At 39.7% G+C, this 22,377-nt stretch overlaps 1 protein-coding gene across 2 annotated transcripts in view; it reads left to right on the forward strand.

The window, feature by feature from the left end:
* The window catches only part of WDR1 (WD repeat domain 1), a 308,269-nt gene that overhangs the window by 252,008 nt on the left and 33,884 nt on the right, over positions 1 to 22,377 (forward strand). Inside the window, exons 3-5 of one of the 2 annotated variants that reach the window (XM_044681316.1) lie at positions 11,604 to 11,694; positions 18,092 to 18,239; positions 19,553 to 19,733. The exons of the other annotated variant lie outside the window; for it this stretch is intronic. Coding sequence (XP_044537251.1) covers positions 11,604 to 11,694; positions 18,092 to 18,239; positions 19,553 to 19,733 — 420 coding nt within the window. The remainder of the gene's footprint in view (positions 1 to 11,603; positions 11,695 to 18,091; positions 18,240 to 19,552; positions 19,734 to 22,377) is intronic. 2 annotated transcript variants of the gene reach the window in all.

A 22,377-nucleotide genomic window follows, 5' to 3' on the forward strand; every position in this document is an offset into this window, starting at 1 on the left:
GTAACAGTGAGAATTCAGATTCCATGATCCCTCCCCTCACCCTGTTCTTCTGTGGGTCCCTTGTTGTTTTCCCTTTTTAAAGAATCTATTTTTCCTGACCCTTGAAAATTGAGCTGGAGGAGGAAATGAAGTGTTCTCTTCTGCCCGCCCTTAGCCTTTATGAGTCACAGCACAGAAACACTAATGAATTTATTTCAAGTAATCACTCACTACAGGAATCCTGTACCCAGGATGAAAAGCACTTAGTTACAGGGCCAACTAATTGGAAAGCCTTCTAAATTGTTATTCCTCTGTAATTATTCAAATAACGGACAGATTATTTCTTCTAGTTTTCTTCAGACATGCATGTTAAAATGTTTTCCACTCCCTTAATATGTTTTTCTGTTCAGTTGAATTGGCTTTCAGGCCTCCACAGATATAACTGTCTCCATGAATTATTTCTGACTAAGCCATCAGTGAGATGTTTCCAGCTTAGAGTGGAATAGTATAAATCCAATGCTCTTTAGTAACAGGAAGATGAGAATAATAGTAAATGTAGATATGATAGCATTTATTTATTGGTTTTGCAATTTACAACGGGCCTTGCTTCTAGCAGCCTTCTGAAGTTAAGACAAGTTTTATCATGTTTTTGCCATTGAGACTCTCCCAAAAGATTGTTCTCTGAAACCAGTAATTTCAGGAGGATGTTTTTGGAACCTCTGTTTGCATCCCTGGCACAATGCTAGTTTGATTGATATGACACTGAATAATGAGCTCAGGCCTACCAGGTCTGTCACCTTTTTTTTTCACAGGGTTACAAGAGCTTAAATGAGGCACTTGGTGCTTTGTAATGGGAAGTGTGAACCAATGATGACTGATAATTCAATAAACATTTATTGAGCCCTATGCTAATTAAATCATATCAACCTGAACATGGTCCCAGCTGGTAGGAATTATACTTATGTTGTTGCTAAGTTCAGAAAGGCCCCTGCTAGTTTGAGTCACAGATGGTGAATTTTTTGGCCACAATAACTATTGGAGACCACATTCTTAGGTTGTAGCCCTTGCAGATGTGTTGATCTAGGGCAGTGGTTCCCAAACGTTTTTGGCCTACTGCCCCCTTTACAGAAAAAATATTACTTAGACCCCTGGAAATTAATTTTTTAAAATTTTAATAGGAATTAATAGGAAAGATAAATGCACCTGTGGCCATCACAGCTTCCCTGGATTGCTGCAGCACCCACCAGGGCACCAGGGGGCGGTGGCACCCACTTTGGGAATCACTGATCTAGGGGGTACCCTCACTGACAAAACTAAGGATTCCTGAAGGAACCTACTTCACAGGATGAAAAGCGCCTTCCTATCTGTTATCTCATTTGATTATCACAGCAAGGAGTGATACCTTCTCCAAGTGTTTAGGTAGCTGAGAAAATTACCCCTCCTAAGCACCATCTTTTTTTTTTTTTTTAATTTAGGATGGGAAACCTCCTAATTAGTCTTTCTGCTTCCTTAAACCGAAGACCCCGAACTGAATATAAAACCTTTGCTTGGTGACTCAAGGTCTAAATTGTAAACATCAGTTGGATTGCTGGGCCACAGCGTAGTATGCTGTCAGTTTAGAGAATGTAGCAGAAAGAAAAATAAATTTAGGGTTTAAGTTTTAATGTTTGTGTTGTGAATTTCACTAGTTACTTAGATTCAGAGACTTGGTTCCTTTGTAAAAAGGAGGTGGGAGGGCAGTTAGGTGAGTGAATAGAAAGCCAGGCCTGTGGAGACCAGAGGTCCTGGGTTCAAATCTGTCCTCAGATACCTCCTAGCTATGTGACTCTGGGCAAATCACTTAACCCCAGTTGCCTAGCCCTTATTGCTCTTCTGCTTTAGAACTGATAATTACTTAGTATTGATTTTAAGACAACAGGATTTTTAAAAATAAATAAAAGTGGGTCAACTAGCCTTGTATCAAGGCCAAGGGATAATCAGCATCCCTTGAGCTACACTGGTATTTGTAAACTTAGTAAACTAGAGCTTGCTGTAAAATAATTGATTAATTTTATGGAAGAATTGAGTCTTTGTGTCTTGAGGGGGGTAGATCTTTCTATTTCTTTTTTTTAATTCTTTACATAGATGAGAAGATGAAGAATAGTACCTCACATTAGACATTAAAAACTTTTCATAGGGTTTGGGATACATTATTCTAAGTCTCAAAGCAATCACTTGAGGTTATTATTACCCCATGTAATCCATGAGGAAAACAAATGGCAAAGCTTCTCAGAATCCTTCTCTTCCTTCAAGATGAAGCCCAGCCACCATTTTCTTGATGAAATTTTTTGGACTCCCCTTCCCCAAATGCTAGTGCCTACCCTCCCTCCCAAACTACTTTATATTCTGAATATGTGTGTATGACACACACACACACACATATATATATATATACACACACACGTCATGTATACATATATAATATTTGTCTTCCCTTTAGAATGTCATCTCTAGAACTTTTGACACATAATAGAACACTTAATAAATGCTTGTTTTTACTTAGAATAGCTGAGAAACTATTCACACTTAAGACCTTCCTGACTCCATAAGTCTGGTGTTCTGTCCATCATGTTTTTACAAGGCTCCCTTCAAAAGGAATATTTCCCCCAGGCAAAAGTCAAAAATAGAAATGTCTGAAAACATTCATGAGGTAGGAATTCTCATGGTATATTCCAGGAACCATAAATAAAACAGTCTAGCTAGAACCAAGACTAGACTTGCCTATCTGTTCCTCACATGAGAGAGACTGTCTCATCCCCATTCCTGTGCAATCCCTTGTTTCTTCCCTTAGTCTGATTTCCTTCAAAATTCAGCTTCCCTCCTGAGTCAGGAGGCCTTTCTTTCTGTGCCTGCCTTCCCAGGCTCCTTTGTATGGGTCCTGGATGTAGAGTAGTGGGGAATTAGGTTGGAACCATATGATAGTGGTCCTTGAATGCCAGGGCAAGGAGATTGAGCTTATTCTCTAGTGGGATGGATTCGAGAAGCAATTTGGAGTGGAAAGAACATTGGAATCCTAGTCAGAAGATCAGCATTCCGCTCCTGATTATGCCACAATCTTTAGCTTTATTCAAACAGCCTTTCCTGTAAAATGTAAGCACTGGGCAAGATGAGCTAAAAGTCCTTTTTTTTTTCTATAACATCCTATGAAAGCTTGAGCCTTATTTTAAAAATACGCTTGTACCAGAATAGCCTTGATAAAACTTATCTACACATATAGCCCATGCTATTTGTGTGAAAGCTGTATTCAAAGCCCAGGTTAATATCACTTGAAAAAAAAAAAACCTCTTACCTTCCATCTTAGACTCGAGCCTGTGTATTGGTTCCAAGGCAGAAGAGAATGAGAACTGGACAATGGGGGTTAAGTGACTTGCCCAAGGTCACACAGGAATTTTCTGAAGCTAGATTTGAGCATCAGGAGCTCCCACCTCCAGGTCTGACCCTCAATCCATTGAGCCACCCATCCCATAAATCCTATCTTAAATGAGTAACCTAAATCCTCATTCACTAAGTGAGTCAAAGCCTCTCGTTGCCAGCCAGCAACATATTTCCCTGCAAGTGGAAAGTCTTACCTAGAACTAAAACATTGGCAGTTTTATGAATTTACACAGCATTCTTTGTTGGAGCTCAGAGCAGGTTTCCCCACCCCCCACCGGTTTCTCAAAACCTTCATGACAGAAGAGAGCAACTTATTCATAAGAGATAGTAAAAGCAGACAGAAATCCAGAGTAGACAGGACAGGGAGCTACTTGTGCACGGGATGCGGAGGGGAATGATGGACAGGAGCATTGTGTCACAGGGGGAGAGCAAGATACCTGGAGATTGTCAGAATTGGCTTGTTACTGACAAGTGCTGAGGTCATTTTGATTTTGTCTCAGTTTCCTTGTTTTATAAAGGTGTCTCATGCTGGAAGGACCAATCACAGGTTTTTCTAAGGATCTTTTAAAAATGTCTTCTCAAGGGGCAACTAGGTGGCTCAGTGGATTGAGAGCCAGGCCTGGAGATGGAGTTCTAGTTTCAAAATGTAGCCTCAACACCTTCTAGTTGTGAGTCTGAGCAAGTCACTTAACCCCAATTGCCTAGCCCTTACTGCCCTTCTGCCTTGAAACTTACTCCTTTGTTTTGATTTCTAAGAAAGTTTAAAAAAAAAGTCTTCTTGTTGATTGATAAAATGCACATCTTTAATGTCTGGGCTACAAAGAGCATTAGTATAATACCTTTAGGTTTATGAAATACTTTATGAGTAACTCATTTTCTCCTCACAACTCTGGGAGGTAGGTGCTATTATTATTACTTTCATTTTGCAAATGAGGAAGCTGAGGTCATCAGGTTTAGGGACCCTGTCCAGAGTCAAACAGCTAATGTCCAAGGCTGGATTTGAACTGGGGTCTCCATGATTCCTCATATACTCTATCCATTGTGCCACCCAGTACCTGCAAAGAAAAGCAGAAAAGGGGGCAACTGGATGGCTTATTGGATTGAGAGCCAGACCTAAAGATGGGAGGGCCTGGGTTCAGATGTGGCCTCAAACCCTTTCTAGCTGTTTGATCCTGGGCAAGTCACTTATCCCCATTGCCTAGCCCTTACTGCTCTTTTGCCTTGGAAGCAATACACGGTGTTGATTCTAAGACAGAAGGTAAGAGTTTAAAAAAAAAAAAAAAAACAGCCCCTGCTCTTGAGAAGCTCTGTCAGGTGGGAGAGATAACATACATGTGATTGGGTGTTAAGAAGGTACAAGATAAGTTGGTAAAGAGGAGTCAGGAAAGGCTTCAAAATAGAAGGTATGATTTTTAGCTGAGCCTTGAAGGAAACCAGATCAGGAAGGAGAAAATTACAAGAATGGGGACAACCTCCAAAAATGTTCAGAATTGGTAAATGCCGTGTCTTAGGATGGAACATTAAGATGATCAATATTGCTGGCATTTGACAGACCAGTCATAATTTAAAACGCACTTTTGAATGTGTATGCCTTATAAGGCAGGGAATTTGGGGTGTTGTTCCCATTTTACAAGTAGGGACACTGAGGCACAAAGTAAAGTGAGAACTGGGATATCAACCCAGATTTTCTTGCTTAAAACTTAATTCCCTTTCCATACAAATATTAGTCACCCACATGCAGAATTGTGTGATATCTATATAGTAGAAGCCTCCTGTCTCCTAGCTTTTTGTTGCAGTCTAGACATATTGGCTTTCCTGAGCTCAGAAATTTTTTGTCAGAAAATCTTGTCCCGGAAAGTGAGCCTGCTCTAAGGTGATGGACCACGGGGTTTTAAGTTTGGTTAGAGTGTGAGATGATAGCAGAGGTAACAGGTGGCTACCATTTTATCTGTAAGGCTCTTTTGTCCTCCCCAATGGAACTGAGAAGGAGAGCTGGCAAAACTAGGAAGGGCTTCTTGCAGAGTCCAGATGACAGGGGCACCCTGCATTTCTTGGCCTTGAAAGGGCACTGTTTCCAGGACCCATAGCAGTATTCTGTGCTGCCTAGAGGAAGCAGCCTTTCAGGAAGTTGAGAAGAGAATGGAATGAGCTGGCAATGAGTGCTTCCATGAGCCTAGCCTTTTAGAGCTAGACTGGGTATTAACTTAAATTCCATCTAGTTCAGGGATTTTTTTTAAGACACTTACCTTCTGTCTTAGAATCAATAGTGTGTATTGGTTTTAGGAGAGCAATTGGGATTAATTGACTTGCTATGGTTACACAGTTAGGAAGTGTCTGAGACCAGATATGAACCTTCTCTAGACCTGGCTCTCAATCTACTGAGCTACCTGGTTGCCCCCTAGTTCAGGAATTCTTAACCTGAGGTCCATGAATAAATTTCAGGGTTTCTGTGAAAAGCTAACCCTTGCTCTCTAACTAGGATTTAACATTTTCTTCCATTATGAATATAGACACCAAACTTTAGTCAGAAAGTCCATAGGTTTCAATAGGCTGCTAAAGGAATTCCCCATCTGCCCTAATCTCCTTATTTTATTGACATACAGAGAGCCTGAGACTTAATGTAGTCTCACCGAGCTCATAAATTGTGGCTCCCTAATGAGGGAGGACTAAAGTTTTCCCACCTCTCAGCCTCAAGGTAGAGAGGAGGAAGTCTAATTCATTGTGGAAAAGAATATTAGATGTGGATTCAGAGGATCTGGGTTCAGATTCCAGCTCTGCTTTTTACTACCCAAATAATCTTGTCCCTAAAATCCTGTGCTCAGAATTTGCTCATTGGTAAAATGAGGAGTTAGCCTAGATTGATGACCTTTTCGGTTCTTTCCATTGGGAGATCTTCAGTCTCTATTAAATGCTCAAAAAAACCTGTTCTCTGACATTTGAATTCTGAATAAGAGTTTTTTGGACTACTCAAGTTCACTTTAGTCAAAATCCACCTTAAGTAACATCACACTATATAGAGTGAACAGTAACTGGAGTCATAGAAAGAACGGAATTGTTAGAACCAGAAAGAACCTTGGCCCATCCAGTTCAACACCAGATGATACAATGGAAAGAACACATTTGGAGACAGAAGTTCTCCAGGTTCTTCACCTGCCACTCTTGGGCCTTAAGCTTCCTTAACTGTAAAATGGGAACCCCGTATTATTCCCACTGCCCGCCTCATGAGATTGTCAGGATCACATGAGCTCAATGCGTCAGCATCTTGTAATGGTTAGGAGTTATCAGCTATAATTTTAGAGAGGAGACTACTGGAGCCTTGGGAGATGAGGTGATTTGCCTGAGGCAATATGGTTTGTTAGTGGGAGGTTGTTAGCCCAGAAATCTAATGTACATTGTGTTATTATGCCCTTCCAGGATCTGTGGGAGAGTCTCAGAAGAGAAGGCAGAGAAAAAAAATCTTGAAGCGTTCATTAAGGGCCTTGGTTGGTTTCCCTAAAAAGATCATGGCTGCCATGGGAATATCATTTCCCTTGGCCTTTAAAAATTGCAGATCAGGAGAGAATTGAACCTAGAACTTTAGAGGCAGGAGATGACCCTTAGGAAATATCTAGCAAACTAAATATGTTGAATGAAAAAATTAAGGAAGCAATCTATCCTGGGAGGGGAGGTGCTTCTGAAGCCAGAAGACCTGGGTTCACTTAATTTCCCTGGGTTCCAGTTTCCTTATCTGGGAAGTATAGAGAGTTGAATAGATAGAGCCTGAGGGCCCTCATATTTTGGATTTTTATCTTTAGATTTTTCACTCTTCTGTAGATTAAGTAGTAGAATGGAATTTGTCTTTTTTTTTTTTTTAAACATTGGGCATTTAATAAATGCCTTTTGGATCATAGTTGGTCCTGCTTTGCCATATGGCCTAATAGATTTGAAATGAAAAGTCCTGGGTTCAAATCATAGCTTCGTTGCTCTTACTATTGGTGTGACTTTGTCCAAGTCATTAAATCCCATATAAAACCTATAGACACAGTATTCCAGTATTTCTGTATCCAAGGCCACTTAGGTAGTAAGCATCAGATACTAGTAATCCCATTCAAACCTAGAACACCTTCATACAACAATCTCTTCTTGATCTTCCTTCAAAACCCTAATTTGCTTTCCTTATTCAGGATATCTGATTTTCATTGTTTGTAGAAGAGTAGACATGAGTAGGCAGAGTATGTCTCTACCCTCCCCTCCCAATCTGGTTGCAGCCTCATGAGCCTTTAAGGATTGAATGTATTATTCCCATTTAACAGTTAAAGAAAGGGAGGCTCAAAAACCATGTGGCTAGTAAGTTTTAGATCTGGGATTCCAACTAAGATCTCAGCTAACTCCCAATTTAAATGTTCTTTCTTCAGTAGCACTCTCACCAGTAAAGACTTATGCCCCATGACCCTCAGATTTTTTTTGTTGTTGTTTTCTTTGAACCCTTACCTTCTTAGTATCAATTCTAAGTCAGAAGAATGTCAAGGGCTAGGCAGTTGGGATTGAGTGACTTGCCCAGAGTTATCTGAATGCAGATTTGAACCCTGATCCTTCTTACTCCAGGCCTGCCTCTCTATTTGCTTTCTAGCTGTCCCTTACCTGGTATATTTTTGTTTTGCTTTTTTAACTTGGATTTGTTGGAGTGCCTTAAGGTGCAGGAGAATGAGAACTTGGGAACTTGAGTGCATAAACCCATTAAGCGGCAGAGTGTGGTTTCAAGAGGAAAGCTAGTGGTCATCTTCAGATGAAATTAGATAAATATGGGATTCTGGCCCCTGAGAGACTGCTAATGGATAGAGGGCCTGCCTTGGAGTCAGGAGGATCTGACTGCAAAGTCTTACTTTTGACACATTTACTACATTTTCATATATACACACACACATACACACACACACATATATTTTTATTTATATATTGTAGATACTCTTCTTTACACTTGCTTATAGCTAAATGAGTCTGTGCAGTGTCTTCATGCCTCCAGGCCAAAGTTCTCTAATAAATAGTGGTCAGGTTGCTTCCCTGCATGAGCGAGGGAGCCAGGGTTGTGTCCTAATGAAATCACAGCAGCAGCCTTCGTCTATTTCCCTTCATCACGTGTCCACATGAGAGCAAGCGTGGAAGTGGGGAGTGCTACCATATTGTCTTGGCCACTCTTGTCTGTTTGGGGGTGGGAATATAGAGCCTGTAATCTACTGGAGAATGCTTCTGTCCCCACGACTTCTGGTATCTATTTGGTCATCAGTTGTTTGCATCCTGGTAGAACACTGCTTCCCCCTGCTAGCTCTCTGGGCTTTGGGGCTTGGGTGATTTCATTAGCTTCACTTCTTCAGCTTTCATCTCTAATATTTTCTGCTGAGTTCTCTGACCTATTTCACAAGCAAAGAGCCCAGCATGAAAAAAGAGTATTATTAGATCCTTTTTTGCTGAGAACAGGCTGTTATCCACAATGTACTCTTAATTGTCATGTGCCTCCTCGGTGATAAACCTGACATGCTGTGACACATTGGAGACAGGAAATAGTCTCATTTGTAGGGACTTCGATTGGCATAATGAGCTTGGCATTAGGGAGCTAGCCAAAAAGTAGCAGCTTGTCTTCCTCTGGGGCATTTATGACTACAAAGTACTTCATCATGATCCAATTTGAACCTCCCAATATCCCTGTCAGGCAGGCAGGACAAATGATTATCTTTCCCTTGTTACTTATGAGGAAACTGAGGTCTAGAGAATTTCAAGAGACTTGCCTGGGGTCATGGAGCTTCATTTTATTTTTTTAAACTTTGGTCCTAACTGGGCTAAGCATTGAGGTTACAGTGAAAAAAGTGGGGGGGGGGGAACAGTTTCAGCCTCCCCATGACTTATATTTGGGAGTTAATTACAAAGTAATTTCATCAAGAAAAGAAAGATAAGGGTCAGCTAGATGGCTTGATGGATTAAGAGTCAGGTTTAAATCTGGCCTCAGATACCTTCTAGTAGTGTGACCCTAGACAGGTCACTAAACAAACCCCCATTGTCTAGCTTTTACCACTCTTCTGCCTTGGAACCAATACACAGTATTGAGTCTAAGACAAAAGATAAGTTTTAATTTTTTTTTTTTTTAGTTGGTGGGGAGACAATTATAAGGGAGAGGAGGAAAGATAATTGTTTAGAAAGGCTCTTGTAGTCAGTAACACTTGAAGTCAAGTTAACAAACATTTTTATTAAGCCCTTACTCGGACACTGTGCTAATTGGTGGAAAATAGCAAAGAAAGCCAAAAAACCATTCTATATCCTGAAAGATCTCCCATTTTAGAGGAAGAGCTCATGTGCAGCTAAATTAGACTTTAAAAGAAGCTAGGAATCAATTGAGGCAGAGGTGAGAAAGGGAGTACTTTCTAGACTTGGGATGCCCAGCAAACGTCAGAGGTAGGAGACTGATGGGAATGTCCAAGGAAGCAACTAGCAGGCCACTTGAAAGCCGGCAGAGGCTCAGAGAGTGTTTGGCTTCCACCTCCTCTACTCTGCTGCCTGGATTTCTGAACAGCCATGCTGGGTCCCCCTGACTCAGCTGTAAGTCATCAGGTTTAATTGGGAGCGTCTGAGCATACACTCTCTGACCCAGTTTTGTTCAGAGTAAAAGTATGAGCTGTAGATCTATTGTACTCTGGTGCCAAACTCTTATTAGAAATGACCTGTCATGTTCCACAGAGGAAGAGCCGTTTTCAGACATTCCATTTCCAATTCCCCCAACTTGTAATGCCCCTTTCCCACCTCCCCAAACCCTTCTCTTTCTAGGGAGCCAAAGGTTTGAGCTTTCCTCTTTGGGGAAAGGATCACTCGTCATCCTTAGAATTCATCTAGCAATAGTAATAGCCCTCTTCAACCTGGCCTTTTTCTACCTGTTCAATCTGCTTCTGTGTTCCTCCGGCCAAATTGTTCCTCACACATGACGCCCAGCCTCTCCCATCTCCATCCCTGTGCTGTCTCTCCCTCGAGGGTCTCTGATTTCCTTCAAGATTTAGCTACCTATTGTGGAAGGCCCTTCCCTGGTTACCTAATGAATGTATTCCTTTGTATCTGTCTCATGTGTGTATGTTGTCTTCTGTTTAAGGTGAAGTCTCCCTTGGAATGTTATTCTTTCAGAAAGCATTTATTAAGCCAGACTTGTGCTAGGTAAAAGGGGGGGGGGGGAGTAAAAAAGTAAAAAAAAAAAATGTAATCTGCTTGAGGACAAGAGACAGTTTTTGATTTTCTTTGGGCTCATAATAGCAGCTTAGTATAGTTTCGATGATTTCATTTGACTTTCACTAACCACACTATGAGATAGGGAACACAAAGTCCTCCCTGCCACCACCCCCTGCCAACTGGACCTTGATCGGCCTGTTGAAATGACTTTATTGCCCTATTTCAAAGGTGTATAATATTCCTTTTCCATTTCATTGAGGAAACCTTGAAGTATTTTTAGAGGGCAGAGCATTGTACTAGGTTCTGGGTGACATAAAAAATGCCCATATAGATCTTTCTGCCTATTAAATATATATATGTATATAATTGTTTTGATAAATATATAAATATATTCATTTTATACATATATTGTTTATATGCAGATATCTATAACATATATATTATGTATTTATTGAGTATTTTTGATCAAAACAGTACCTATGATGGGGAATTTGGCTAAGCCTTGGCACAGTGTGTATTTACACTGTTTAGCAGTATTAAGCAAAAGATGAGATACCAGCTATTGAATTACATTATCATGACATTTGAATACTAAGGGACCTTAAATAATCTAGTCTAACCCTCTTAGTTTTACAAACAAAATAAGGGTCTAGAGCAGTGATGGGCAAACTACTGCCTGCTAGTGGCCCCCTGAGATGTTCTACCCTGAGACATTATTCCTAATCTGATGAATACAATGAGTAGGATACAATACAATGAAACTTCAAAAGAGTTGCTTTAGAAACAGACTGACAGATGAACATTTCCTTTCCTTTGGCCCCTCTTTAAAGAGTTTGCCCATCACTGGTCTAGAGAATTGAATTGACTTGTCCATTATGAACTGAACTAGTTAGTACCAGCTGAGACTTGAACTTGGGTCTCTTGACTCCCAGCGCAGCATCCTTTCCATTAGAAAAGGAGCAGATGCTTTCTGTCCCTTCATTGTATGTATACTGACTCCAACTCCTCTTGGGTTCCCCATTCTACAGAATCCAGCAATTGCAGACATTTACACAGAACACGCCCATCAAGTCGTGGTGGCCAAGTATGCTCCTAGCGGCTTCTACATCGCCTCTGGAGGTAGGATATCCCACTTGTGCATGTATTCATCGTCTCTGGGGCCTGAGCTGGGGATTAATGAATGATTGTGGGAGCACTTGCTGACCCTGGGTGCAGGGCAGTAGAGGAAAATTGTAGGGGTGGGAGAACCAATCTAATTAGCTTTGGTTTGGATAAAATTGGCAGTTTGAGAAAAGCTGAAAAGAGACCAGAAGCAAAGCTTATTCAGTGGGTGCCCAGCCATCTGGTGACCACCTTTCAGCTGGTTTCCAATCACAGGCACCCGCTAGCGTGCCTTCCAGAGATGGAAGCCAGCTTTTTCTGTGGAACCAGCTATACTCCTTTGTGGGTGTCTCTTGTGAAATAGTTGAACTAGTTTCCCGACCCATAAGACTTGGTTTTTATTTTTAGTAACTCTTCAGTTTTGTGTCACAGTGCCTTTTTCACCCCCTTTTAGTCTTGTCTCAAAGACAAAGATGTGGAGAAAGGGGCCTTTCCAACAGTATTAGTCAGCCCTTGCTAGGAAATGAGTTCTATGGTTGGATTAATTCTGTGTCTTCTCCCAAGTGTACTTGTCATTTTCAGATTTTCCCTCCCCAAACCCTCATATACATCCAACCCTTGTATTTAGTGTATGTGGCATTTAAGCTTAGTCTTGAAGCAGTGACACCTTGTTAAAAGTGTTATTTATCTTTATAGTAGCCCCCTTCATAACCCCTCTGCATCCCCAGCAATAAATAGATTTCTACTCTTACTGGTCACCTTCCCCAGTTCCTCAGACTCATTGGAGTAGGAGTTCTTTCATAGAGGGGGTCCTGAATTGTTTTTTTGTTTTATTTTTAAGTATCTAAATAATTATTTTAATAAAATTGTTTTCCTTTGTAATTCTATGTATTTTATTTGTGTTCAAAAACCTGAGAAAGGGTCCATATGCTTTGTTAGATAGCCAGAGAAAGGTCAACGACTCTTAAATTAGAGACAGGAGATGTTAGAAACCCAGAACCAGAAGTCTACGGCCTTTACAGAAGATAGCAGGGTCAATAGTTTTCAGAGATTGTAATGGAGAATAAATAAAAATAAATTGTAATTATTTTACCTTCTGATACATGGGAGTGGGGTAGGGAGAAGTGTATGATATACGTTTACATTTCTAGGTGGCAATTCTTTTTTGTGTGAAATGAGTTTTAGATCTTAAAAGGTAATGATTGAATGTTGCTCTAGAGCAGGGGTCAGCAACATTTTTGGCCATGAGAGTCATAAACGCCACATTTTTTTAAAATGTAATTTTGTGAGAGCCGTACAGTGCTCACAGTGCGCGCTCCTGTAACAGCGCCTGAAAAAAAATTGACTTTATGGCTCCTGCAGAAAGAGCCATATGTTGCCAACCCCTGCTCTAGAGATTAGTACAGGCCACCAATCTATAAATAGTTCAGATCTCAGAGTATTGAGGGAAACAAAAGAAGGTGAAACATTTGACAAAGTAGGTTGCCTTTGGAGCTGGTCTTCCAAGGAAGTGTGTAACATGTATCTTTGGCAGCTGAATATAAAGGACCATTTGGAACTTGACATTTTTTTCTGGCCCCTTCTGACTGTATTTCTTGTGTTCTGTATTCCATAAGACTTCATTATTCACCACTTCCTTCCTGAGGGTCAAAACAGGTAGAGGGAATTTGGCTAAGCTTTGGCATGGTGCATATTTGGGACAAAAGTTGGTGATTACTGGGTGATGGGAGAATAAGATATCAAATTTTGACAAGGCAAGTGAGGGGATGAGTCCTCATCTTGGAGTTCTCCTTAGAAAGACACCCAGGCTTCCCCCCTCCAGCTTCGTACTGTCGCTTTGCACATGTTTCTGTGTCCTTGTTTCCACTTTTTTCAATGATGTCTCCAAGGATGCATTTTCACAGCCTGGTAAGGATGAATCATGACTGCCTTTAGTACTTATCTTCTGCCACGTCAGCTCCCCAGGAATCGTACCCCTCAGGCCTGAGAAGGTGAATGCTGCCTAGGACAGGATCCCAGCTCCATCCTTGGGTCTTCTGAAAATCTGTCTGCTCCCTACTCATCAATCTAATTTGGGCTCCTTGGCATTTTATGTGATATAATATTTCCTTACACATAAAAATGCCAAGAAGCCCACAGTAACTCATAGTAGGGGTATAGCTGGATATGACCAAAGATGTTGCGTAATCTGCCTCTTTTCACTTTAAGACTTAAAAAAATATATATAAAAAATAAAAAAATAAAAAAAAACGGAGGCTCAGAGAGGTTAGGGATTTGCCCAATGTCACAAGGGTAGTGTTAGAAGTAGAATTTCAATACTGAAATACAGGCCTTTAGTTTCCAAAGTTAATGCTATTCTCTGAATGACTTGGATTCTTTTTTTTTTTTTTTTTTTTTTTAATTTTTATTTAGACTATTTTTCCATGGTTACATGGTTACATGATTCATGATTCCCCCCCCACACACCTCCTGCTTTTCTCCTCTTCCCCTCCCAAATCTGACAAGCAGTTCCACTGGGTTATTCAGGTATCATTGCTCAAAACCTATTTCCATGTTATTCATATTTGCAGTAGAGTGATTCTTTAACTTCAAAATCCTAATCACATCCCTATGGCACTACGTGGTCAATCATATATTTTTTTAATGCATTTCTGTTTCCACAGTTCTTTCACTGGATATGAATAACGTTCTTTCTCCTAAATTCCTCTGGATTGTCCTGGGTCATTCATTGCATTGCTGCTGGTAGAAAAGTCTTACATTTGATTGTGCCATAATGTATCCGTCTCTGTGTACAGTGTTCTGGTTCTGCTCCTTTGACTCTGTATCAATTCCTGGAAGTCATTCCAGTTTACATGGAATTCCTCCATTTCTTTATTCCTTTCAGCACATATTCCATCACCAACATATACCACAATTTATTCAGCCATTCCCCAATCAATGGACATCCCCTCATTTTCCAAATTTTTGCCACCACAAAGAGTGCAGCTATGAATATTTTTGTACAAGTCTTTTTCCTTATTACCTCTTTGGGGTACAAACCCAGCAGTGGTACAGCTGGATCAAAGGGCAAGTATTCATTTAAAGCCCTTTGCACATAGTTCCAAATTGCCTACCAGAATGGTTGGACCAATTCACAACTCCACCAGCAGGGTATTAGTGTCTCAATTTTACCACATCCCCTCCAACATTTATCACTGTCCTTTGCCGTCGTATTGGCCAATCTCCTAGGTGTGAGGTGGTACCTCAGCTGTTTTTTATTTGCATTTCTCTAATCAGAAGGTATTTAGAACACTTTCATGTGCTTATTGATAGTTTTGATTTCATCCTATGAAAACTGCCTATTCATGTCCCTTGACCATCTGTTGATTGGGGGATGGCTTGATTTTTTTGTAGATTTGACTTATATTTGGGAAATTAAAACTTTGTCAGAGAATTTTGTTATAAAAATATGCTCCCAGTTTGTTGCTTTCCTTCTAATTTTGGTTGCATTGGTTTTTGTTTGTACAAAACTTTTTAATTTGATAAAATTAGTCATTCACTTTATATTGTAATGTTCTCTATCTCTTGCTTGGTCTTAAGTTCTTTCCTTTCCCACACATCTGACAGGGATACTATTCTCTGTTCACCTAATTTATTTATGATTTCACTCTTTATATTTAAGTAATTTACCCATTTTGAATTTATCTTGGTATAGGGTATAAGATCTTGATCTAAACCTAATTTTCCCCATATTGTTTTCCAGTTTTCCCAGCACTTTTTGTCAAATAGTGAGTTCTTGAATGACTCAGGGTCTTGAAATTTGTTTTAAAAAGCCTTTAAAAAAATACTACATATATAGTCCAGCCTAACATGGCTTTACAGAGCCTCTTACCTTATCCTATATGTTAGGAAGGGTAGGATGCCCTACTATCTCTATATGCCAGGCAAATTTGATCTTTACAGATATATTTCACTTAATCAGGTACATATTTCTTGGAAGACAAGGAATATCTTCTAACGGTGATTTACCTTTAATAATAGCTAGCAGTTTTATAGCTCTTTGAAATTTGCAAACTGCCTTACAGATCTCATTTGATCATCAAAATAACCTTGGGAAGTCATTATGATCCCTGTTTTACAGTTGAGGAAACTGAGGCAGATGGCTTGCCCAGGAACACCCAGACAGTAGGTATCTGAAGCTGGATTTGAACTTGGGCTGTCCTCTATGGAGAAGTTCTTTCAGAAGTATCCTCCTGCCATTGAAGTTGGACCCTTGTCATCCTATGGCTTGATGTGAAGCAATGGAAGGAACAAAACACATCCAGTGCTTGACTTTATATTGGTGGAAGCTTTAATTGCAACTAAGAAAAGGACCACCTTTTAGGCACTTTCACAATTTCCTTGCAACCTACAATGCATAAAGAGATGAATTTTTTTAAATGAAAAATGGGGTTCTCCAATCCCCCATGCTCCCCTCTGCTGCCAGTCACCCTGCTAATTTGTGAAGAGGGGTCTCTTAGTAGTTGATACTTGCTGACAGGATTCTGGCAGGGAGGGAGGAGAGAAGCCTGTGGATCTTGTTTTTCTTCTACAATCTTTTAAGTTGAAAATGCAGCCCTTGTCCGGGAAGGGGGTGGATCTGTATAAAACAATGGCTGTGATATACCTTTCCACGTTTTTTTCTGTCTCACAAAAGAACCCACTTGAGGGTCTAAATTGGAATCATCAAATTTATTCTTGGTTTACAGTCCTTTGAAAGAGACTTAGGGGAGCAAGATCTCAGTACTCAAAGGGGAAAGCTTAGAATGAAGAATGTTAGAGCTGGGAGGGACCCCAGAGACTTTCTTAGGATCTGATCATTCCCCTGTTTGATAAATTCCAGCAGTTCTCTATTACCTCCAGCATTAGGTCTCTTAAAAGCTTTTTGGGCTTTTAGAGCCCTTCCTCACCTTCCTATCTTCCCTGTCTCCTCCTTCCCACCCTGTGCATGCTTTATGGAAACCCAGACAACTGGTCTCCTTTTTGCTAACTCACACAGGATTCTCTTATCTCAACTCTGCATTTCCATTGTCTGTCCCTCACGCCCAGAATTCTCTTCCCCTCCTTCAAGTCCCAGCTAAATTCTCACCTCCAAGAATCCTTCCTTCCCTCTGACAATTATCTCCACTTTTTATAGAATCCTCTGCATGTTGTCTCCCTCATTAGCTGGTGAACTCTTAAGAGACCAGAGATTGTCTCTTACCTTTCTTTAAACCCAATGTCATCCAGAGTTATTAAGCTAATAAATGCTTTTTGTTGTTCAGTTGTTTTTCAATCATATCTGACTTTGAGTCTCCATTTGAGGTTTTCATAACAGAGTGGTTTGCCATTTCCTTTTCCAGCTTATTTTACAGTTGAGGAAACAGAGGCAAACAGGGATAAGTGACTTAAGCAAGATTATACAGCTAGTATCTGAAGCCAGGTTTGAACTCTTTAAAGTTGAATCTTTTGATTCTAGATATGGCACTCTCTGATATCACATAGCTGTCCGAATAAATGCTACTCATCTAATAGAAACTTCTTCCATTTTTTATAGCAGAAAGAGAGATAATTACATGGGGAGTTTGAGATTCAAACCCTGAGCTGATTTCAAATATGATACTCTTTCCTTTCCACCAAGATAAAGGCTTAAGTTCAGAGATTAAATTTGTCTAGTTTTTTTTTTTGTTTGTTTTTTTGTTTTTTTTTTTTTGGTAAATTTCTAAACAAGAAAGATGACTGATACTTGAATGTTAAACTCATTTTATTGCTTCTTCTTTCTTTTCTGCATAGCCCATATGCATTTTTTAAAGTGCATATAACCCTTTCATTTTTTTTTTTTAGTGACAAAATCATATTCTTCTTCTCTGAGTCAGAATAGTTCAATGCTAGAGGAGGGGGTTCAGTGCTAGAGGGACTTGGAATCAGGGATCCTGCATCTAAACCCTTTCTCAGGTGATGAATGTCCATGGATGGAACAATCAAGTAACTTTCTCTGTTGGTAAAATATAATTGTACTGCCTGCCTTCCACAGTTAAGTGTCAGGTTCCAACTTCCTATACAACTAGGTAAAGCCCTAGGTAAAGAAAATGACAGAAATAAGAGTTAGTACCTTCCACCTAAGTCTTGCCATTTGCTATTAAGAACATCTTACCTTATTGCCCAAGGTTTGTTAATTTGAAAAATTGTATTTCAAAAGAGAGGCCCTCTTTTCTGTAAGTAAATGGGTCCCTGCTCATACTGGTAAGCCAGTCATTTTGTGCAAAACCCATTTTCCATGGTTGTGCAAAACCCTTTGTGCATAGACCATTCTCAAACTAGTTTCCAGGATGCCCCCTAGTGCCTGGGGCAGATGGTGGAGCCGATCTCTACTGCCGTGCTGATTATTCTTCCTTTCCTATCCCTTCATCCTCTGCAGATGTCTCTGGAAAGCTTAGGATCTGGGATACCACGCAGAAGGAGCATCTCCTCAAGTATGAATATCAGCCTTTTGCTGGCAAGATTAAGGACATTGCCTGGACTGAAGATAGCAAAAGAATTGCAGTTGTTGGAGAAGGAAGAGAGAAGTGAGTGTTTGCATAAGCCTTCCTTGCCTTGTTCTCTCCAGTGTATAGATGTTATTCTTAAGACTTATTAAATAGTAAATAAAAAATGTTTTGGTGCTGATAGTTAGAGGTCAGGGACCATGTCCTAGCCTTCTTTGGTGTCCTTTACAGGATCTTTGCTCTGTACCTGCATATGGAGTAAGCCCTTGGAGAATTGGAAGGTTTTATCCTTACAGAGAACCATAGAATTTGAGTGCTGGAAGAGGGGTACTTAGATTTAATCTGAGAAATTTAATATTTTTTTCTTGGTTTGTGTTTTTTTTTTTTTTTAAAGTAAAACTTGCAGTCAGAGGTGAAAATGACTTGCTCATCAATTTCTAGGTTTGACCTATGCCTCTTTCCACACCACTTTTGCTTTAATTCAACTCAATTTAATTTAATTCACTCTAAAGGCAGATTTCACTTTTTTGTCATATAGCAACAAAAAGATTCATACCACAATACTTCTTCAGAGATGTTTTCACTTTCTATATAGAGCCAAGTTCTGTCTGGAGAGTATTACTGAGGGGTGGTGATGGTGAAATCCAAGACACAGAATCACTGAATGTTAGAGATGGAGGAGACCCTTGTGGTTATCAGTTCAGCTGAGGCCAAGGAACCAGCCTCAGTCTATGCCAGAAGCAGAATTGAAATGCTAGGGCCTAGAATCCTAATCAAATACCTCCACTCTCCTTAAGTAACAGTAGCTTACATCAAATTTAAATAGAAAGGAATTCTTACAGCCTCTTATTGACTTTAAAAAAACACAAATTAATATCATATCTATTGTATAATTTTCATTCATTTTATTCAGCATTTCCCAGTTAATTTTTTTTATTAAAAAAAAAAACCTTCCCCTTCCATCTTTGAATCAATACTCAGCAGTAAGGGCTAAGAAATGGGGGTTTAGTGACTTGCCTAGGATCACCCAGCTAGGAAATAGCAGAATCCAGGCCCTTCCACCACTAGCCTTCCTTTTATTTCAACACAAATTGGGAGTTCCACAGAGCTCTAGTAGACATGCTCTAATTTTTTAAAACTACTTTGGACAAATATTCTCTTATGTTGAACTGAAATGATTAAGTGTTATTTTAAGGATGGATTTCCAACTTCCGACAGGACAATGGGAGGGTAGCAGAAACAGAAAGTCAGCAAGTTACCCTCTCTGTTAAATAGATTAGCTCATCAAGGTCAAGTTGACAAATTGTGCAACATGGTCTTAGCAGATTTCCCCTTTGTCTGGTTCGCCTGTGCTTTTTTTTTTTTTTTTTGACAGTATGTTTTAATCTTTTAAGGTTTGGAGCGGTCTTCCTTTGGGATACTGGCTCTTCAGTTGGGGAGGTAACAGGACATAACAAAGTGATCAATAGCGTCGATATTAAACAGACCAGGCCTTACCGGCTCGCAACAGCCAGTGATGACAACTGCGCGGCCTTCTTTGAGGGACCACCATTCAAGTTCAAATTCACAATTGGCGTAAGTTGGCTTTTTCCTTCGTGGCTGGCTGTGTTGAACTTTGGCGGTCACTATAACTCTATTTTGGACCAGACTGGACAGAAGCTAGGGAAGTCATACGGAAGAAGGAATGTTTGAAAGAGCAGTGACATAAGATGGAAAGAGCCCTGAACTAGAAAGACCCAGGTTCAAATCCCATTTCTACTACTTCTTGGCTTCCATTCCCTTCTCTATAAAAATATGAAGGGATGAGGGGGCAGCTAGGTGGTTCAATGGACAGAGCCAGGCCTGGAGATGGGAGGAGGTCCTGGGGTCAAATGTGGCCTTGGAGACTTCCCACCTGTGTGACCCTGAACAAGTCAGACTCCAGTTGTCCAGCTCCTAGCGCTCTTCTTCCGTGGAACCTATAGTTAGTATTAATTCTAAGACCGAAGTTAAGAGTTGTGTGTTTTGTTTTGTTTTATGAGGAGTTACATTAGATCATTTCAAGATCAGAGGACTCAGTGGCATTTTAAAACTCATTTGACCAACCTCTCATTTTATATGGAAATAAACTGAGGCCCAGAGCTGTTAAGTTAATTTTTTAGAATCACACCAGGCTAGTGAGAGGCAGAACTGGGATTCTCCCTGGGTTCCTTAGAGTATTAATTCCTTTCATATAATATAATAATGTAATATAATATGTAACATTATTATAATGATAGATTACTATCTTATGATTAATATATTATTATAACAAATGTGTTAAATATTATAGGTATTGTAATATATTGCATTTTATGTTTATCATTATAATGCATAAATATTATAATAATCTACTACATAATATATAGTAATTAATGTAATATAAAATAGTCCTTTTCTTTCACATGTTTTTATAAGTCGTCATTTGCTTGTGAGAAGAATGGTATAAAGTAGAATGCTGGACTTAAAATCTAAGCCAGATTTTTGGCTCCATTTAAAGAAGAAGGTGCTAATTCTAGCTGTTCTAAAATGGAATGGGTTGCCTTAGAAATAGTGAGTTCCCCTTGATCAAGGAGTGTTCTTACGGAAGCTGTGACCAATGGGGAACAAGGGAGCAAAGTGCCTGTATTGAGTAAATCAGACTTGAGGTGATCTAATGTGTTCTGTAGCTCTGCTGGACCATCTCCTGTGGCTGTTGGTTAATTGGCACGTGGAATATTGGTTATTTTGGGAGCACCTTGTTAAAGGTCATCCTTTTGTTCTATATGTATAGGAGTTGTAGAGTGATAGATCCTTTTTCCTTGTTTTTTTAGCATAGCTGAGTATAGTAATTAAGTCCACTGATCTAAACCCACAAAGAGAGGGAAATTATAGGTTTCCAGAGGAACTCAAGGCTGTCTGCTGGTTCTTCCCTTTATACAACAGTGTAAAAAGTTCAGACTGTTTATTTTACCCATATTTTCCTCCTTCCAAAATGAGGGATTTGCTTGGAAGAAAGAATATGTAAATTAGAAATTATTTTCCTTTTTGGGAGTTCTGGAGTTCTCCATCCCTGGCTGTCTGAGTAGTCAGCAGAATATTTTAGTAGAGATTCCTGCTTAAGCACAGAAATCATGGAAAATTCTCAATCTGTACCATTAGATATTTATTAGACACAAATTGTACTAGAATTTAGTTGTTTAGTCCAGAGATGGGCAAACTTTTTTTTTTTTTACATTTATTAATATTTATTTTTTTGAAAAGTTAACATGGTTATTACATAATTCATGCTCTTACTTTCCCCTTCCCCCTCCCCCCCATGGCAGATGTGTATTTCCACTGGTTTTAACATGTGTCATTGATGAAGACTTATTTCCATATTATTGATAGTTGCATTGGTGTGGTCATTTCGAGTCTACATCCCCAATCATGTCCGCCTCAACCCATGTGTTCAAGCAGTTGTTCTTCTGTTTCCACTCCTGTAGTTCTTCCTCTGAATGTGGGTAGTGTTCTTTTCCATGAATCCCTCAGAATTTTCCTGGGTCACTGCATTGCTGCTAGTACAGAAGTCCATTACATTCTATTTTACCACAGTGTATTGGTCTTTGTGTACAACGTTCTTCTGGCTCTGCTCCTTTTGCTCTGCATCAATTCCTGGAGGTCTTTCCAGTTCACATGGAATTCCTCCAGTTTATTATTCCTTTGAGCACAATAGTATTCCATCACCAGCATATACCACAATTTGTTCAGCCATTCCCCATTTGAAGGACATACCCTCCTTTTCCAGTTTTTTGCCATCACAAAAAGCGCAGCTATAAATATTTTCGTACAAGTCTGTTTATATATGATCTCTTTGGGGTACAAACCCAACAATGGTATGGCTGGATCAAAGGGCAGGCATTTTTTATAGCCCTTTGAGCATAGATCCAAATTGCCAGCCAGAATCGTTGGATCAGTTCACAACTCCACCAACAATGCATTAATGTCCCAATTTTGCCACATCCCCTTCAACATTCATTACTCTCCCCTTCTTTCATTTTAGCCAATCTGCTAGGTGTGAGGTGATACCTCAGAGTTGTTTTGATTTGCATTTCTCTAATTATTAGAGATTTAGAGCACTTTCTCATGTGCTTATTGATACTTTTGATTTCTTTACCTGAAAATTGCCTATTCATGTCTCTTGCCCATTTATCAATTGAGGAATGGCTTGATTTTTTATACA

Source organism: Gracilinanus agilis, chromosome 6 (assembly GCF_016433145.1).
Source record: "Gracilinanus agilis isolate LMUSP501 chromosome 6, AgileGrace, whole genome shotgun sequence".
NCBI classification, from domain to species: domain Eukaryota; kingdom Metazoa; phylum Chordata; class Mammalia; order Didelphimorphia; family Didelphidae; genus Gracilinanus; species Gracilinanus agilis.